At 50.8% G+C, this 15,456-nt stretch overlaps 4 protein-coding genes across 4 annotated transcripts; 2 read left to right on the top strand and 2 right to left on the bottom strand.

Moving 5' to 3' along the window:
* Nucleotides 1-476: 476 nt before the first annotated feature.
* On the top strand, nt 477-5,142 carry STEHIDRAFT_140287 (uncharacterized protein). Its single transcript, XM_007305811.1, has 3 exons — nt 477-667; nt 772-2,715; nt 3,862-5,142. Exons 1-3 carry the CDS (start codon nt 665-667, stop codon nt 4,597-4,599), a joined length of 2,685 nt encoding a protein of 894 aa, XP_007305873.1. The 5' UTR covers nt 477-664; the 3' UTR covers nt 4,600-5,142.
* Nucleotides 5,143-7,277: 2,135 nt separating this feature from the next.
* Nucleotides 7,278-10,297, bottom strand: STEHIDRAFT_112264 (uncharacterized protein; the record flags this gene model as incomplete). The annotated part of the gene is made up of 5 exons (XM_007305812.1): nt 7,278-7,544; nt 7,718-7,847; nt 8,073-9,526; nt 9,590-9,868; nt 10,232-10,297. The coding sequence occupies 5 exons, from the start codon at nt 10,295-10,297 to the stop codon at nt 7,278-7,280; spliced, it is 2,196 nt and encodes a 731-aa protein (XP_007305874.1).
* Nucleotides 10,298-10,888: 591 nt separating this feature from the next.
* STEHIDRAFT_99488 (uncharacterized protein) lies at nt 10,889-12,224 on the top strand. Its single transcript, XM_007306198.1, has 10 exons — nt 10,889-10,963; nt 11,025-11,243; nt 11,311-11,372; nt 11,431-11,441; nt 11,498-11,585; nt 11,650-11,678; nt 11,738-11,793; nt 11,852-11,908; nt 11,962-12,011; nt 12,071-12,224. The coding sequence occupies exons 1-10, from the start codon at nt 10,906-10,908 to the stop codon at nt 12,098-12,100; spliced, it is 660 nt and encodes a 219-aa protein (XP_007306260.1). The 5' UTR covers nt 10,889-10,905; the 3' UTR covers nt 12,101-12,224.
* A 713-nt stretch (nt 12,225-12,937) lies between these two features.
* STEHIDRAFT_122681 (uncharacterized protein) lies at nt 12,938-15,448 on the bottom strand. Its single transcript, XM_007305813.1, has 22 exons — nt 15,378-15,448; nt 15,238-15,316; nt 15,171-15,184; nt 15,009-15,107; nt 14,932-14,941; nt 14,856-14,873; nt 14,778-14,803; nt 14,693-14,718; nt 14,591-14,637; nt 14,511-14,535; nt 14,441-14,452; nt 14,364-14,379; nt 14,259-14,301; nt 14,093-14,199; nt 13,973-14,032; nt 13,889-13,916; nt 13,778-13,835; nt 13,688-13,712; nt 13,529-13,622; nt 13,394-13,468; nt 13,162-13,331; nt 12,938-13,108 (listed from the first exon to the last, which is right to left on the bottom strand). The coding sequence occupies exons 1-21, from the start codon at nt 15,389-15,391 to the stop codon at nt 13,176-13,178; spliced, it is 1,032 nt and encodes a 343-aa protein (XP_007305875.1). The 5' UTR covers nt 15,392-15,448; the 3' UTR covers nt 12,938-13,108; nt 13,162-13,175.
* Nucleotides 15,449-15,456: the final 8 nt, after the last annotated feature.

Raw genomic sequence — 15,456 nt, forward strand, 5'->3', positions numbered from 1 at the left:
CGCGGCCCCGACGAAGACGAACGGCAACAGCAGCACGAGCACCGAATCCGTCAAACCGCCTGCGAACCCGTTCTCTACTAAACCAACCGTGGTGCCCTCGTCTTCTCAATCTACTAAAGTCTCAGTGCCTCGTAGCACTGACACAAGTACAAGCGTCAGTATCAAGAATACCACCAGACCGGACATCCCCCCCATTCGTCAGAAGTCACCGGTACCGGTATCGTCTTCGTCTGCGCAGGCTCTTCCTCTCTCTGCGAACGCCAGCGCTAACTCCGCGACGAAATCGACTTCCGAGAACAACACCGACAGCAAATCGTGGCCCAAGCATACAACCACCAAGACCAGCACCCAACCCAAACCCAAACCCGCTCCCGACACCACCAACACCAAACCCGCCCCCGCCGTCAACACCACCTCCACCAACACCGCCAATCCTACCACTCCCACTCCCAACGTCCCCACCACCACCGCCAACACCTCCTCCTCCTCCTCCTCCAACACCAAACCTGCTCCCGACAATACTACTGTCAATAATCCCTCCCCTCTCCGCGTCCCGAAACCAGCCCCACCCGCACCTCGTGCTCCAGAATTCGGAAGAAGCCCAAGTGGAGGCCATACGATTATTATACCGCCACGGTCGAGTTCGAAGGGTTTGCGTTTGAATATGGTACGTGCTTACTTTTGATTTTCTACGCTTTCGTTTCGCTGACGATGATCATGCTTGTGTTTGCGTTACTAATTTTTTTTTTCGGCGCGTTTTTTTGTGAGCAGGACTCGGAACAGAAAGAGGGAGACGGTCAGACGGGGACGATGCTCGACCATAGATCTCGACCTCGTTCGCCTGTCATTCGGCGTACGCCTATTTCCTCTACGGAGATCCTCGCTCAAGCTCAAGCGAGAGACGCACCGAGCTTCACGCCGCTTACGACCGGACCTGCGAACGATCCACAATCTCTTCCTCAGCCTCGTGCGGCGACGATTAATAATGGGGCGTTAGGGGATGAAGACGATGATGAGGACGATGAGGATTATATGGATGAGGATGAGGATGAGGATAGTGATGAGAAGGCGAACGGGGCTGGGAAGAGGAGGAGAGTGGGAGGGGAGTCGGAGTTGAGTTCGTTGAGTGATGAGGAGGACGAGGAGGACGAAGATGAGGAGGAAGATGAGCTGGAAGAAGAGGATGAGTATATGGATATGGATGAGGATGAGGACGGACGGGCTGAGACTAGAGCGGGTGCAGGCAAAGGCAAGGGTACGAAAGAGGGAGAGGTAGGAGCGGGCAGTACGACGGGTGCGTCTAGTCAGAATCACAATGCGTCGCTTCCAACCCCGGCCACTACTCCCGCCAATCCATCGACCAATCCCAACCCCGGTGCCACAACTACGACTTCTGCTCCGGCGGTCCCTGCGAAGAGACCGAGAGGCCGTCCGCGGAAGATACGGCCTGAGGAGGGTGCTGATGCTAGTAGTACTGCTACGGTCACGAAACCGAACGGGAAGGATAAAGGCAAAGGAAAGGATAAATCAGTACCAGGCGCGATCGACGCGTCGAAGTCGGTGCCCACTAGTTCCATTTCGAGAGACCAAGAACGTCAACTCATCGTCATCCCCGACGTCTTCCTCGGCCATACATCCTCTTCCTCCTCTACCCCCAACCTCCATACCAAGAGCAAGAAAGCCAGTACGACGACGAACATGCTGACGACAACGACGAACGCGAACGGCGAGATGGTGAAGAAAAGAGGACCGGGCAGGCCGAGGAAGGTGAAGATCACGAGTGAGGTGGATAGGGAGAAGGTGAAGGAGGCGAAGGTTAGGGCGGCGGCGGTGGCGAGGGCGGCGAGGGCGCAGAAGATCTTGGAGAAGCAGAGGGCGAGGAATTCGACGAGTGTTGGGGCTGGGACTGGGGCTGTTGAGGGAGCGGTGGGCGAGGTACCGAAGAAGAGAGGACCGGGGAGGCCTAGGAAGATCAGGCCTGGAGAGAATGCGGTCTCGGCGCCGCCAGTCAGGACGATTCAGAAACAGCTCGTCACTCCGGCATCGTCAGCGCAGGCAATAGCTGGAGGACCTAATAGTCCACCTGAGGTGCCGGTGAAGAGGAAGCCTGGACGGCCGAGGTTGGTCAGGCCGGGCGATGTGCTGACGACTGGGTCTGCTTCTGCGCCGGTTCAGAGTCAGAATAACACTGTGAGTGCGGATCCGAGTGTGCCGGTGAAGAGGAAACCTGGACGACCGAGGAAGATACGTCCTGGGGAACAAGTCGTTTCTGCCACTCCCTCTGCCGGCACGAAAGCCACCGTTTCTGCCGCTGTGAATACCACGTCGGCCTCTGCACCTCCTGCTCGTATTCCCGCTCCCCCGGCCGTAAACACCACTCCAATCACCCCCGTCACTCCCTCCGCCTCAGCCTCCGCGGCTCCCGGTCTTACCCTCAACACCCGTCTAACCCCCTCCGCCTCCGCTTCTCCCGCCCCCCAATCCCTCTCCCTCTCCCTCTCCCAAAGCCAGACTCCGGGCCACGCGACCCGCTCCATCACCACCCCCGCCTCCGCCCGCGCGAAGCGTCTGAGCAGCACGCGCACCCTGACGCCGAAAGCGCCGAACGCGGCGCCGAGGAGGTGGGTGCCGCTCACGGAGCCGCCGAGTAAGTTGACGGGGGGAGAGTATGGGAGGGTGGGGGCTGTTATTGTGGAGGATATGATTTATGTTGGGGTGAGTGCTTTTTTTGGATTTTTTGTTTGGTGCTCGATTCGGGATTTTCAGGGTCTGGGCTTGTGTGTTGTGTCCGTTCTGGGGTGGTGCCTCTTTTTCTCTCTTGGTCTCCCTGGCTGGCTCGTGCATGGCGCATCCACGCTCGATCTTGGTGATGGCTCGATATATGCGTTTTGGATATGATGGAAGGTGGCGAAAAAGCGCCACTTTCTGTCATGCTCTAACGCATATATGCGCTTTTTTGGACGTATTTTGCACTGGTGCTTGGACAGATGCGCATGATTTCCATCAAACGCAACCGGAATACCGGGTTTTTAGGACAATGATAATCCACGAATTGCGTTGATTGTGGTTGTTCGATGGCTGAGGACGTCGCTATATCCGAGCATTCTCTTATTTCTTCTGGAAGATTTTGCGTAAGAAACGCAATTTCGTCCTTCGCTGCACTAGTTGATGGTGATTCGCTGGCATGGACTTTTGGCTTGCTAATCCCAGGGGAGTTGCTCGAAGAAATATTGCGGTTCGATTGATGCGCTGAAAAGATAACGATGGGTCGCATAGCGACTTTCCTTCCGTGATCGGGCGGCGCGTAAATAAGCCGCGTCTCGCTATCGTATTGATTTGTTTGCCTGCCGGAGTCATCGCACGCATGTCGTGTATCTTTCTCAAATTTGTTCTCAGTGTGCTCGAGTTGGGCAATGAATTGTCTTCGCTCACCACGTCAAGTGGGCTTACATTTCTCGCTTGGTCTGGGCTACCTTAGGTTCGTTTTCATTGATACGAGACGTGGGCTACCACGCCTATGATCGATTCAACTCAGCTATGGGATGGAATCATTTGACTTGAATCTTGATCTCCAATTTTGGGACGTGATCTTGGATGTTTCCATGCGCATATATGCGCCTTCTGGTACGGACGATGCTTTAGGCCCATGAAATTGTCAAATTATCCTTCCATTGCGCGCCTCCGACCGTCCGGCGAAAGCTACGCTTTTTGACACCGAACCTCCATGTATCGTCGAATCCTATTCTCAGACATCCCCGATCCACTAATCTAACCTCAACCTTTCCGCACTGTTTCCATTTTCCACGAAAACCGACGCTAACCAAAATCACTCTTCTCCCTCACCCGCTTATCAATCCACAGAACAGCATCGTATGGATGCGCCCGCCCTGCACGCGCTGCGACGACGCCGGGGAGAAATGCTCAGGCCTGCCCGGCGAGAAATGCGGGCGCTGCAAGCGGAACCACGGGAAGTGTTCACATGCGACGAGGGGCAGAGGGGGAGCAACGAGTGGCCCGACCACCGCCACCACTTCTGCGCTGGGAGAGGCAGTGGCAGGTGGCGAGGGTACGGCTGCTGGAGCGGCTGGAGTGGATGCTGTGGGTGGAGAGGGAGAGGATGGAGAGGAAGAGGATTCGGACGAGGAGGACGATGATATGGTGGAGATGTTGGTTGCGAGTGGGTTGTCGGTGCAGGAGGGTCAGAAAGAAGGTGAAGATAAAGGAAAGGAAGGCGAAGAGGACGATGGGATTAGTGGAAAGGAGGGCGGGGCGATGGACGTGGACGAAGAAGCGGAGGGCGTTGCTCCGGCTGCGGAGATCTCGGTCGTAGCTGCATCGCGATCTCAAGCACCAGCGAAGGACTCCGCCCGCGTCGCTAGCAGCAAGGGAGATGGCCGTACTCAGCGCGCAGATATCGAGATGGGAGATCTCAGCATGGAGAATTTGGAGGCGTTGAATCTGGACGAAGACACAAAGAAGGTGGCTGTCGAATTGAGGGGTCAAATGCAGGGCATTGGGATGGCGAGGACGGCGTTGGATAGGGAGCTCGAGAAGCTTAGTGAACGATTGAGGGAGGTGCTTGGGAGGGCTAGGGTTTAGGGCGATGGGGACGGCGAAGATAAAGTCGCTGCGTGGTCAGTGTTTGATGTGCCCTTGCCAGGCCGGGGTATGGAATTGGTCGTTTCCTCGTGTTATATTCTCCTCTCCCTCTCTCTTTTATTGTGTAAGTAATTATCGGTGTGAAGATGTCTTCTCCCGATTATTTTTCTTATCCACTATGTTTTCATTTCGATCGAAGTATTATTCTACCCTTCCCATTTCTGCGCTTTCACTTTCTTCGACCGTGAAGGTGTCTTCTCTTTACTTTCTTTACCCTTATGTGTCCATTTCGAGTGCGGTTTTATCCTAGCCCTTCCCTTTTCTCCTTTTTTACTTTCTCCGACTCGTAAATATACGGAGATGCTTGTAGGATGTGAGGCGGTCGATGTACTTCAGTGTGCGTTATACGGTATTACAAGCCAGTGTGGCAGTCCATATGCAATTGTCCCTTTTCTCTCCTTTTCTCCTCGTTTTCTCTATCCCTCAGTGTCCTTGCGTGTCTTGTCGTCACGGTGGTGACTGCTGTCGAAATAATACATACTGTAAATATGATATATTCTTGGAGGTTTGGGTGCGTGATCTGACGAGTGGTCAATCGCGTGCTTCATAGGTGCGTCTCTAGCGAGTTTTGCAATCGTATATTTCTGAAGTCGCTGCATGCTGATCCCAGTACATTTTTGTGCATCCAATCTCTTCTGAAGAGGAGCAAACTGCTACCGCCCGCTCACCAGTAAAGTAACTCCAATGTGAGACGGTGAATACTTGCTCGTACTCTGTGCATCCTCCTAATCTGAGTTTACTATCAGTCCACTCTAGCTCTCGCGGCTGTGCGATATGTGCGTCTCGTTTAATTCGAGTTCGGGAGCTCCCAGGGTTTTTGCCAGCGACATCGTCGATGCAACTTTGGGAAAATATTTCGCTCCTATTCCTTGAAGTCGAGCGTTCTTGTTGCTCCAAGAAGAAGGCGGGGACGCATTCGTGCCTTCACACTGCTTATGATATTTTCACGAAGTAAGTATGTTGAACAATGTGCGGTCTCTGCCGTCTTCGCCGATGATTTCTTTAGCTTCTCGAGCGATGTTGTGTAATTCTCGTATTTTTGTCTCCCACCAGGGATACGCCATGTATATGACTCGCTAATGATTCTCTGCAAAGAGACCCAGGAACTCTGTCTCGGTCATCAATTGTGCATAGACTAGAAGTCAAGAGCCTGCGTTTGAGAACGTAGGGCCTCGTCGAATTTTGCCTTAGACATGCACGACATAAACAGCTTTTCAGAGAGTTTGCGGAGCCCAGATTCTGCACAACGCGGAATTATCTGGGCAGCGCTATAGCCTAAACCGCGCGGATTTTCCGCTCGCTCATGTAAGAAAATCTTTTCTAATGAGCACAGAGAATGCTCTCGAATATCTTCAGAATTTTCCAAACGAGAACGTCGTGTGCCGAACACGCTGAATGCATATTCTCCTCTCCGCAATCTCTCTATTGAGCACAAAAGGAGATCGTTGATAGTGCATGAGTAATGGTTAAATCGATGCGCAATTTGACATTCATTGGACATGATAGCGCTCTCTTGATTCTTCTCGTTGTGCAGAGCCCGATGGTCTATACATTCATGGGCATCCCGCGGGGCGTTTTCACGATGGCCTCATTGTGCGGTGGGATGTGCGAGCCTATCCGATATCCATTGATGGCGTATCGAACTTCTTTACGCGACTTAGTATTTGTTCATCCGAGGTGTGTGGTCGTTCTTGCCATCCCTTTGTCGAATGGATTGCCTTTCCCTTTATGGACGCTCTGTTGTTTGCCACGTGGTTGATCGAACCTTCTGTGGGGCACTAACCCGCAGTCAGAGGATCTGACTCATCAGCGAGGTTTCTATGGCATTCTCTTTGTTCGTGCCAGTAGGCTAAAACCGGGCACACGTTGTTTCAGGCCGGCAATTAATTGATGGGACACTGATACAGCTACTGGAATGAACAATACAAAGGGTCGGCACGATCATGGTCCGTTGCCGTGTCACGCATTCATAACTAGACGTGCCAAACGTGTCAAAGGGCACTGTCTGCAGAATATAAATATCGCCTCTCCTTCTCTCCCTTCCCCATCGACTCTGCCTCGCTCCTTTCTTCATCTCTTTCGCAGTCAGTATCTTCCTTCAGATTTTGGACGATTGATACTTGTGTACTGACTAACTTACGCAGACTTGCATATATTCTCCCTGCACACTCAGATATCTCGCGACAATGAACGCTCGCACACTGCTCGAAGGCGTACCGGTATCTTGCCTCTCTTTCTCCCCAGATAGTCGTATAATCGCTGTCGGCTCTTCATGTGGCCCTATCCGCATACGTGACACCAACACCATGAAACCTCTCTCCTATGGAGTCGCAGGAATACTCTCTGGCCATACAGACTCAGTTACCGGCATTTGCTTCGACCCGTCCTACGCAGATCGCGGTTACCAATACGCTCTGTCCTGCTCTCTCGACAAGACAGTCCGGACCTGGGATGTGAAGAACAGCGCCAAGATTTATTACCCAATGGAACACCCCGCCGGCGTACGGGGCATGGCGATCTCTGCTGATGGCTCCTACCTCGCATGCATCCTTGTCACGGATCTACTCTACGTTTGGACCCTCAGGCCTGGTCGACAGCCGTGTCCCAAGGTTATCAAACTAATTGCTCCTGCCACCGCCGTCGCCTTCTCCCAAAAGGACCATGCCCTCGCGACAGGTGATGCTGACGGATCCGTATACATCCTCGACCTCGACTCTCAGTGGCAACGACACATCCTTCCACCACTTCCTAGTATTCCCAAGTATATGCCTATAAGGATCGATGTGATGATCTTCACGGCGGACGATCAAGAGCTCATGTGCAGCTCGACTGGTTCCAGAGTACGCATGATCACGATACCGTCGAACGACCCGCAACCACCTTTCCTATGTGCGAAACCATCGATAGACGAACTACTCACACCAGCTTCCGAGCACAACTCCACCAAGGCAGTTTCGGTTGACGAACACGGGGTGGTCAAAGTACTGACGACTACGCCCACTGGTGAGGCCGGAATTTGGACTGTGGGACGTAGAAAGGCTCTTCCACTTATACATACGGGGATCGTTGGGGTAGGGGCAATATCGAGGGACGGGAAGTTTATGCTTACGGCTAGGAGTGATGGCGCGTTGATACTTTGGGACATTCCGCCGATGTAGACGATATACAGAACAGATGCCCTGGACTCGCTGAGAATTGTACAGTCAATACGCGCACGACGTTCTTGTAATCTTTTCTCGATAGCATATTTTCCTCGTTATATCTATAAGTAGTCAACATATCTACACATCCGGTGGTCGTAAGTACCGTTTCGCCACAGTTCGATGAACCGGAACCCCCCTCGCCACATTCAAGACTGTCCGCGGGCCATAGCGTTAGACATGGCCTCGCATGCTAACTCCGCCGACACCAACCTCTCCTTCAAGTTCTCCATCTCCTCCTTACGACTCTCGATCGCCGCCGCCCTCGTCTTCTCCATCAACTTCAAGGTCCCATTTACACCACCCCAAAACGAGTAATTCTCCTTACTAGAACTGTCAAATCGACGATCCATAGCCCACTCCGGCTCGTCGGCTAAATATGTTCCATCCTTTCCGTCCATCTGGGTATCGTAGGCTACCTTGACGACACAGCCTGCGGGAAGTACGGAAAAGAGGAAATCGCAGATGGGAGGGATGTCGCGCGGGTCGGTAGTGAAATGGCTGGCATGACCGATGTCGAGGATCTGAAGACTCGTGGAATTGGCACGCACGGAGGGACATGGAAGCTGCAGCGAGCTGCGGGAGCCATGAGGGAAGTCTGTCTTCATATATAGACCGAGCCGCGTGAGACTGGGGCAATGGACCGCGAAGGGAGTGAGGGAATGAAGGGTGAGAGTCGGCGGTGATTCAAATGAGGGGTAGACATTGAGACAGAGCTCTTCGATGCCTGGCAAACAAGACGCAAGATATTCGGCGTTCTCGTCCGTCATTTTGATAGGGTGGAGGGTATGGAAGATAAACACCTTCAGATTTCGCATGCGAGTGAGGGATGCGATATCGGAGAAGGTCACAGGAGGTAATAGGTTCATTTCCTCCGAGATATCCTCGTCGAGCTTCGTCGCAACGGCAGCAATCTCGAGACGTTCGAGTGAAGTGCATACTTCGGAAATTGAGGTCAGGAGAGCCCGGATTTTGTCGTTGGTTTTGTCGTCGAGGAAGACAGTGCGCACGCACAAAGATGTAAGGTCAATGGACCGGAAGTGAGGCTGGGAGATGAGGGTCGATGCGTCAGCGGCGGTGGCGGCGAATTGTAGCTCTTTCAATGCGGGGAAGGAATGCTCTTCCAGGACAGGTGCAAAGTGAAGAACATCGAAGGGGGATCCACATATATCATCATCATCCGCCCCCCGCCACTTGATGACACGGACGCTCTCGTGAGAGGACAGAGCAGAGAAAGCGGATGCTAACAGACAATAAAGCGAGAGCGTGAGAGTTTCAAGTTTGGGAAGATACTGCAAGAGACCTTCCAGGCTGTGTTCCACAGACTCCATAGGCTTTCCAGACGTAAGGTTGAGAGTGGTAATGTTCGGCATGCGAGAGACGATATGGGGCACGGTCCAGGAGAAGTTCTCTATACATTCAATCTCAATATCTATCCCTGAGACGGTATGGTGCATGATGTACGGAGTGAAGTGCGGCTTCGGGTGTGTTCCAAGGGTGAGCATCCGTAGGTTAGGGAAAATAGGGTCTGTGGGACGAGTCGACGCAATTTCTAGCATGGATTGGTCGGACCAGACGGTGTCGTCGTAGTAACGAATACAGCGCACTCGGTGGCAGTTGTGTAGAAAGATGGACCACTCTTTCGGACTGATTGGGCGAGAGAATTTCTGTATCACGAAGCAGTGTCAATAGAGAGAGTCTATAGCTTTCTGAGATATCGACATGCTCACCCTTTTCTGCTGTCCAAAGGCAGTGGACTGGCCTTCGAGGGGCGTTGTTCCAACTAAGGCTGCCAAAGGAGCTGTCCAGTCGTGGAGGGTGTGCCAGACGAGGTCTAATGCGGGTTCAGACCACGCATGACAGACCCTCGCGTTGGTTGCATTCGACGCAGCGTTCAAGTTTGCGAATATGCGTAGAAGGATCTCTGGGGGAAGATATACTTGATATTGCATGTCGGCCATCTGTTTGGGGTGTTTGAGCACATAAAGGACGATACCATCGATTGATGGCTATTGTGAGACTTCCAAAGTTACTCACTAATACGACACAATACCAGTCGCTCAGTTGGTGTAGCCAAGATGTTTGCAAGGTATAACGAAGGAGCCGACTTCGAAAAATGAGACACGCTCCCGAACCCGGATTTCTCCGAGTGGCACTGTTCTCTTTCAGTGTGGTAGTGTGGCGTGATGGAGTCACCGGTCCAAACTTAGTGTTGTGATACAAATAAGGCGTATATGCGTCATAAGTATCACGATAAAGAGCAAAAGCTACAGCCTGTATGTGTACTACTGCTGTTTTTCGACCTCGAGTCCAGGGAGGCAAGATGTCACGAGGACCTCTGGATCTGTAAAAGATTGGTGCGTCGCCCGCACCTTGAGTCGGTCCTTGACCATTCCTTCCACTTTCCTCCGCACGTAGCCTCCGCGTATTCTAAGCATTCTTACAATTGCAAGATATCATCCTCGGCATAAGATGATGTCAGTATGCTTCTAAATATGCGAGTTTTATCCGTCTACTTATGTCGCTCCCAACAGTATTAAGTGCCAAGCTGTCGTCAGTGTGCTAGCAGTCGCTTGTTGCTATCAAAAAGGGTAATTGACGGGAAATTTTGATATGCACCTGGTTCTCTAGTTTGTTTTAACCCTTTTGGCGCGCCGCGGTACGTGCTTTCGTATGACAAAATGTCTTCCTGTGAGAACTTAGGTCTGAGCTTTCGGCCAGAGGCTTCCCCAGATGATGCTCCCGAGATTCCCCAAGGGAATCTGGTTTAGTCATTGAACACACTTCTCATGCCAGCTCGTGGATTGACGGTGTGTAGGAGCCCCAATTTTCACGCACATGATTGCGCGTGTGCGTGTCGAAGAGAAGCGATATACGGTCTACTCTCGGTTGAATACTTGGATGAGTGCGAGATTCTACCGGCGCTCAACCTCCATTGATCCGTCGACTGAAGGAAGACAACCTTTAGCTAAGCACATATAAAACGCTATGGATACTCCAGCAGATACCTTTCATCTCCAGATCGTCTATCTCTACTGCGTTTACGATGATGCTCCTTAGTGTTACCGCTGCCTTGGCTCTCGCACAGCTTACCTCTGCTCACTGTAAGTGTAACTGCAGCGCCTCTGCTTGTCGTTATCGTCTAAGATATTGTTCTGCCTCTAGACATCTGGAACACATTAGTTACCAGTACGGAGACATCTACTGCCGCTGTTCGTATGCCGGTCAACAACTCGCCTGTGACGGACGTCACTTCTCCCGATATTACCTGCAACGTGAACCCGACACCTGCGACAACCACTGTTCCTGTCGCCGCTGGTGCCATGGTCGGGTTCGATCTCGATAACACCTTGTATCATCAAGGACCTTCCGCTATCTACCTTGGTCAGTATTCCTTCCAGAGTGTACATCGTGATTTTACTCAGCGACGGCTTACGCATTCGTGTGGCAGGCGAAGTTCCTTCTGGATCAACGGCCGCTGAGTGGGATGGGAGTGGCGCCAACTGGTTCAAAGTTCGTCTTCTACTATCGTTATCTTAAAATTCGTTACTCAGCTGCTGGTTCTATTCAGATTGCTGAATGGCAGGTCTTGTATACGAACAGACGGAAAGTTTATTGACCAACATTTCAACCACCAGGGGTGCAACCTTCGACCCGTTTACATTCATCGATTTTAACGCAGCCGCGCTCAACACGACCATTCCGTCCGACGTTCCCGCGGGTCAAGTAGGCTCTTTAATTACCTCAATGAGACTGTGAGGGGGATATTGAATATCGCGTTCTGTCGTAGTACCTGGTCCGCATTGAGCAAATCGCTCTGTATGTTCCTGATCGTTGATCTCCCTTAAACCTCACAACCCACTAATAAATCATATCAGTCACGTCCCCGGAGCTCCTCAATGGTACATCTCTTGCGCTCAGATCGAGATCACAGGTACGGTTTTGTTGTCGAATTTCTTCTCGGTAGACTCGCTCTCATTGTCCTGCTACAGGCGGAGGCTCTGCCAACCCCTCGAAGGTGTCGATCCCCGGATATGTCCAGCCAGACGGTGCGTTTTTTTGAGTTTGTCACTTGCAAAGACACTCATGATGAATTCAATAGACCCGGGCCTCACCGTTGATATCTACGACCCCATTCCTACCGCCTACACGGTGAGCTCGTTCTATCCGCCCGTTCGTTGCACGCGAGTCTAAATCTCCATAAATTGCAGGTCCCCGGACCGGCTGTTTTCAGCGGCTGAGCGTCGGTACTGAAAATCAGCCTTCCTGATGGTGTTTCACCAAATATTATGCAAGCCGTGCGAAATCAATTGTATACGAGACTTTGGGACACTGTTTTGTCTGTGGCTGTAGCAATAAAATGCCTGACCTTATCTCAATAGTCTCTGTGCACCGTCCGATCCCGTATGATTTCTCACAACCCAACCCAAAGATATGAACTGTCCATGGGTCCACAGATTTTACTGTGACTTCTCGGCAGATATATCATGCTAAACATCATATTGACTTTTGGGGCAAGAGAATCCATGCCCGGTTATTAGATACGTCACCAGTGTGAATGTTTACGCTAATTTTGAGACATGAAATTCCCGGTCCATGGATCGAGACAAGTAGAACACGCGTATATTAAGGGAGTGTGCAGGATGCGAGACATCGCTGTAAGGACATAATCTAGAAGGGGATAGTCGAGTATAATTGGCTCAATCTACTTTGGAGGGGCTCCCGAGCTCCGTTGGACGTGATCATCATGATACCAAGGACAAAACAGATCCTCTTCTAATCTTTTATATTGAACGCTGGGCGAGACGTACCGAAGAGGTGCGTAGCGAGTGAAGCGGGTAGCTGGATGTTTGATGATCTTTCAACAAGAACTGTTCCATGTGGGTGGATTTCTCGATCACTATCATAATGACGAGTATGGCGTGCGGGCTTCGTGGGATGCTCCTGAAATGGCGGGGCCTTTATGATAGAAAGCAGTGTGCTTTGCTTACATGTTCATCATATGTGTTCCGGACCGTAACAAATAACGGGCGCCAAAAACATTCAGAGTATCCTCAGCAGTTATAATTACGATTCAAGTAAAGGAGGGCGACCAAACGGATAATTATAACAAACCCGGAGTCCCGTCATCGAGCAAAAGTATAGACGGTACGTTCACGTCTGAAAAAATAACTCAAGAAACAGTATGAGAACTGCTAAGGTGACGTCGAAAGGGATAAAAATTAAGTATAGCGAGCTGCAAATGAAGTCTGCAGAAGGGTCAAGAAGAGATTTTATGGACTCCAAGAAACGGAAGACTGACCATAGACCCACACGTTAATCCTCCCTGGACACCGTATACACTACAGTGGTACCCGTCGTTGTTTCCTCTTCAATGTCGTAATAGTCAGAGCCTTGGACGGCGATCCGGCTGAGTTTCGACTCGGCACCGTACTTCGTGGTCCGGTCGCCTGCGCCACTGACATCGTTTGGCTATAAGAGTACGCGAAAACTTCAGTCACGGAAAGCAATCAAAGATGAGAATAAATATGTACGAAAAATGTCCGCGCGCTATTCGGTGGTGTGAGCAACACATCGCTTCCTGGCGTCCTGGGAGATCTTGGGGATGTCTTCGCGTAGGACACTATGTAAGTAGCGGCACCGTAAGGATATGAAGCTGTGCTTCTCACAAATTGAACGCTACGAGGAGATATCGGAGACCGGCTTGCACTGAGAATTGTATTACTGTAGTACTCTTCACGTAAGAATCGACGCATGACAAGCCTTTCAATGATTGCTTTAGGATTAGTGGCCCAGATCGACTGAGAGAGGATGCAGAGGAGACGTACGTAGACAAGACTCCGCAAGTGTACACTGCAAAAGTGATGTGTTTGGAGGGCGATGAGTCCACAGCAGTAGAAAACGGAAATATGACGTACACTTTCCAATAAGGAAGTGTGTCCCGAGAAAGACCAACGTCCCTCTGAACGCAAACCACTACGAGATGTTGATCAGTTGCAAATGACACATTAAAAGTCTCGACTACCCACACTAATCAAGGACATCAGGGCTACAGTACTACAATGACTTGTTAGAGCATGATCAACCGCCATGAGAATAGCTCCGCCGCTCACCAGGTAATCAATCCGTTATTGACAGTATATAGTGTGATCTTGTCCAATATTCCTTTCGCACTGTCCATACAACATCACGAGTAGGGAACAATGCGCAGTAGGCAGATATTATTTACTCACGCAGACAAATTGGTAGACGACTTTTCATGCTGCAACAGCAGACACAACATCGTCGATATGTATATGTCGATGGCTGCTGAGGCAGAGTATGACGTGTTCATTGACCACTGAAAATCATAGGAAAGGTAGGTGAGCCAGATCCTGCAAAAAACATTGAAATAATTACGCTGTAGCGGTGGATGAAGTGCGTCCAGCTCTTCAACTGTAGACTATATTATGGCGTCAGTCGCCCGCTAGTTCAGATAATGAACGTCCGTGCTGTTCAACGTACGTGCGTATAGTCGAATCTATTCGGACACAGGTGCATGGGCTCAGAGGTCACTTCATCTTGGCAGGGAGATGACTCACTTATACCAAGAGCTATACAGGGAGGACTGTCAGTGCGTATCTTCATCGTATGAACTCATTATATACCTACAAAATCGCAAAAGAGCAAGGAGGACCTTTCACCCTCCTAATTCAGTGAATTTTCTAAACCGCTTGGAGAGTTAAACTGACCAGTGGCACAGGCAACCACGCTCTTTTGCTTGGTAGTCTTCGACCCACTGAGAAGATAGTGAATATCAGTCACTGCTTATCTCTCACGGTAGTGATACGTGCATCTCCAGAGCATCGATGCGTAGAAACTGATCGAACATATCAGCTAAACAATCGGCTCGGATCGATGGTCGCAGAGGAAACATACATGTGTGCTGTCAAGCTTGAGAAACACTGAGACACAATCAGCAATAACCCTGTATCATTCCAGGAAGTGATACTATACCGTGAAGAGAATAGTCAACTATATAGCAAGAGGTAATTATAGCTGGGAAGTTCTGAGTCTTCACGGAAGAACTCACTGATGTCGTCCTGTGTACAGTATCTCTGTTCTCAACGACTGATACAAACACAAAGAAAATGAGTCAAAGCTACTCACGTTGGAATATAATCCACTACATCCTCGTCCCCAAAGTATAGAATAAGGTTCCTCCAGTTAGATGCGCTGATGAGACATGTATGGGTTGCATCCAGAGCCCTGTTTGAGCGTTATCTGTCGTTTGAGCCGTTGTAGAGCTATTTCGGTCGACGGTCCACGCACCAGAGCCATAGAACCTTTACAACGAGATCATTGGGACGCACTGATGATGAAGGAGGAGCGGACGTACCATAGCCTTTCGATGCCAAGGGTCGTCAGAATACAGGCGGAAATAAAGAAAGGTTAAAATGGCCGAAACCCCGGAAAGACTGAATCGGCGTGTAAGTTATCAGTAAGAACCAGACGATTTCAGAAGATGTAACCACGTACGCAGTAGCAGCCATGCCTCCCAATAACAAGACACCTAGAGAGCCTTTCACGCTATCCTCAATCTGCGACATGACAAAAT

Source organism: Stereum hirsutum (assembly GCF_000264905.1).
Source record: "Stereum hirsutum FP-91666 SS1 unplaced genomic scaffold STEHIscaffold_10, whole genome shotgun sequence".
Classification (NCBI taxonomy): Eukaryota; Fungi; Basidiomycota; class Agaricomycetes; order Russulales; family Stereaceae; genus Stereum; species Stereum hirsutum.

Excerpts from the sequence above, each read along its gene's own strand:
- STEHIDRAFT_140287 (XM_007305811.1), top strand. Across the intron at positions 2,716-3,861 it reads AGGATATGATTTATGTTGGG|AACAGCATCGTATGGATGCG; the intron begins GTGAGTGCTTTT and ends ATCAATCCACAG.
- STEHIDRAFT_99488 (XM_007306198.1), top strand. The coding sequence starts at position 10,906 with ATGATGCTCCTTAGTGTTACCGCTGCCTTGGCTCTCGCACAGCTTACC. Across the intron at positions 11,794-11,851 it reads CGCTCAGATCGAGATCACAG|GCGGAGGCTCTGCCAACCCC; the intron begins GTACGGTTTTGT and ends GTCCTGCTACAG. Across the intron at positions 11,909-11,961 it reads CGGATATGTCCAGCCAGACG|ACCCGGGCCTCACCGTTGAT; the intron begins GTGCGTTTTTTT and ends TGAATTCAATAG.
- STEHIDRAFT_122681 (XM_007305813.1), bottom strand. Across the intron at positions 13,623-13,687 it reads ACTTGCGGAGTCTTGTCTAC|GCTTGTCATGCGTCGATTCT; the intron begins GTACGTCTCCTC and ends AATCATTGAAAG. Across the intron at positions 13,469-13,528 it reads CTCCTCGTAGCGTTCAATTT|ACATCCCCAAGATCTCCCAG; the intron begins GTGAGAAGCACA and ends TCCTACGCGAAG.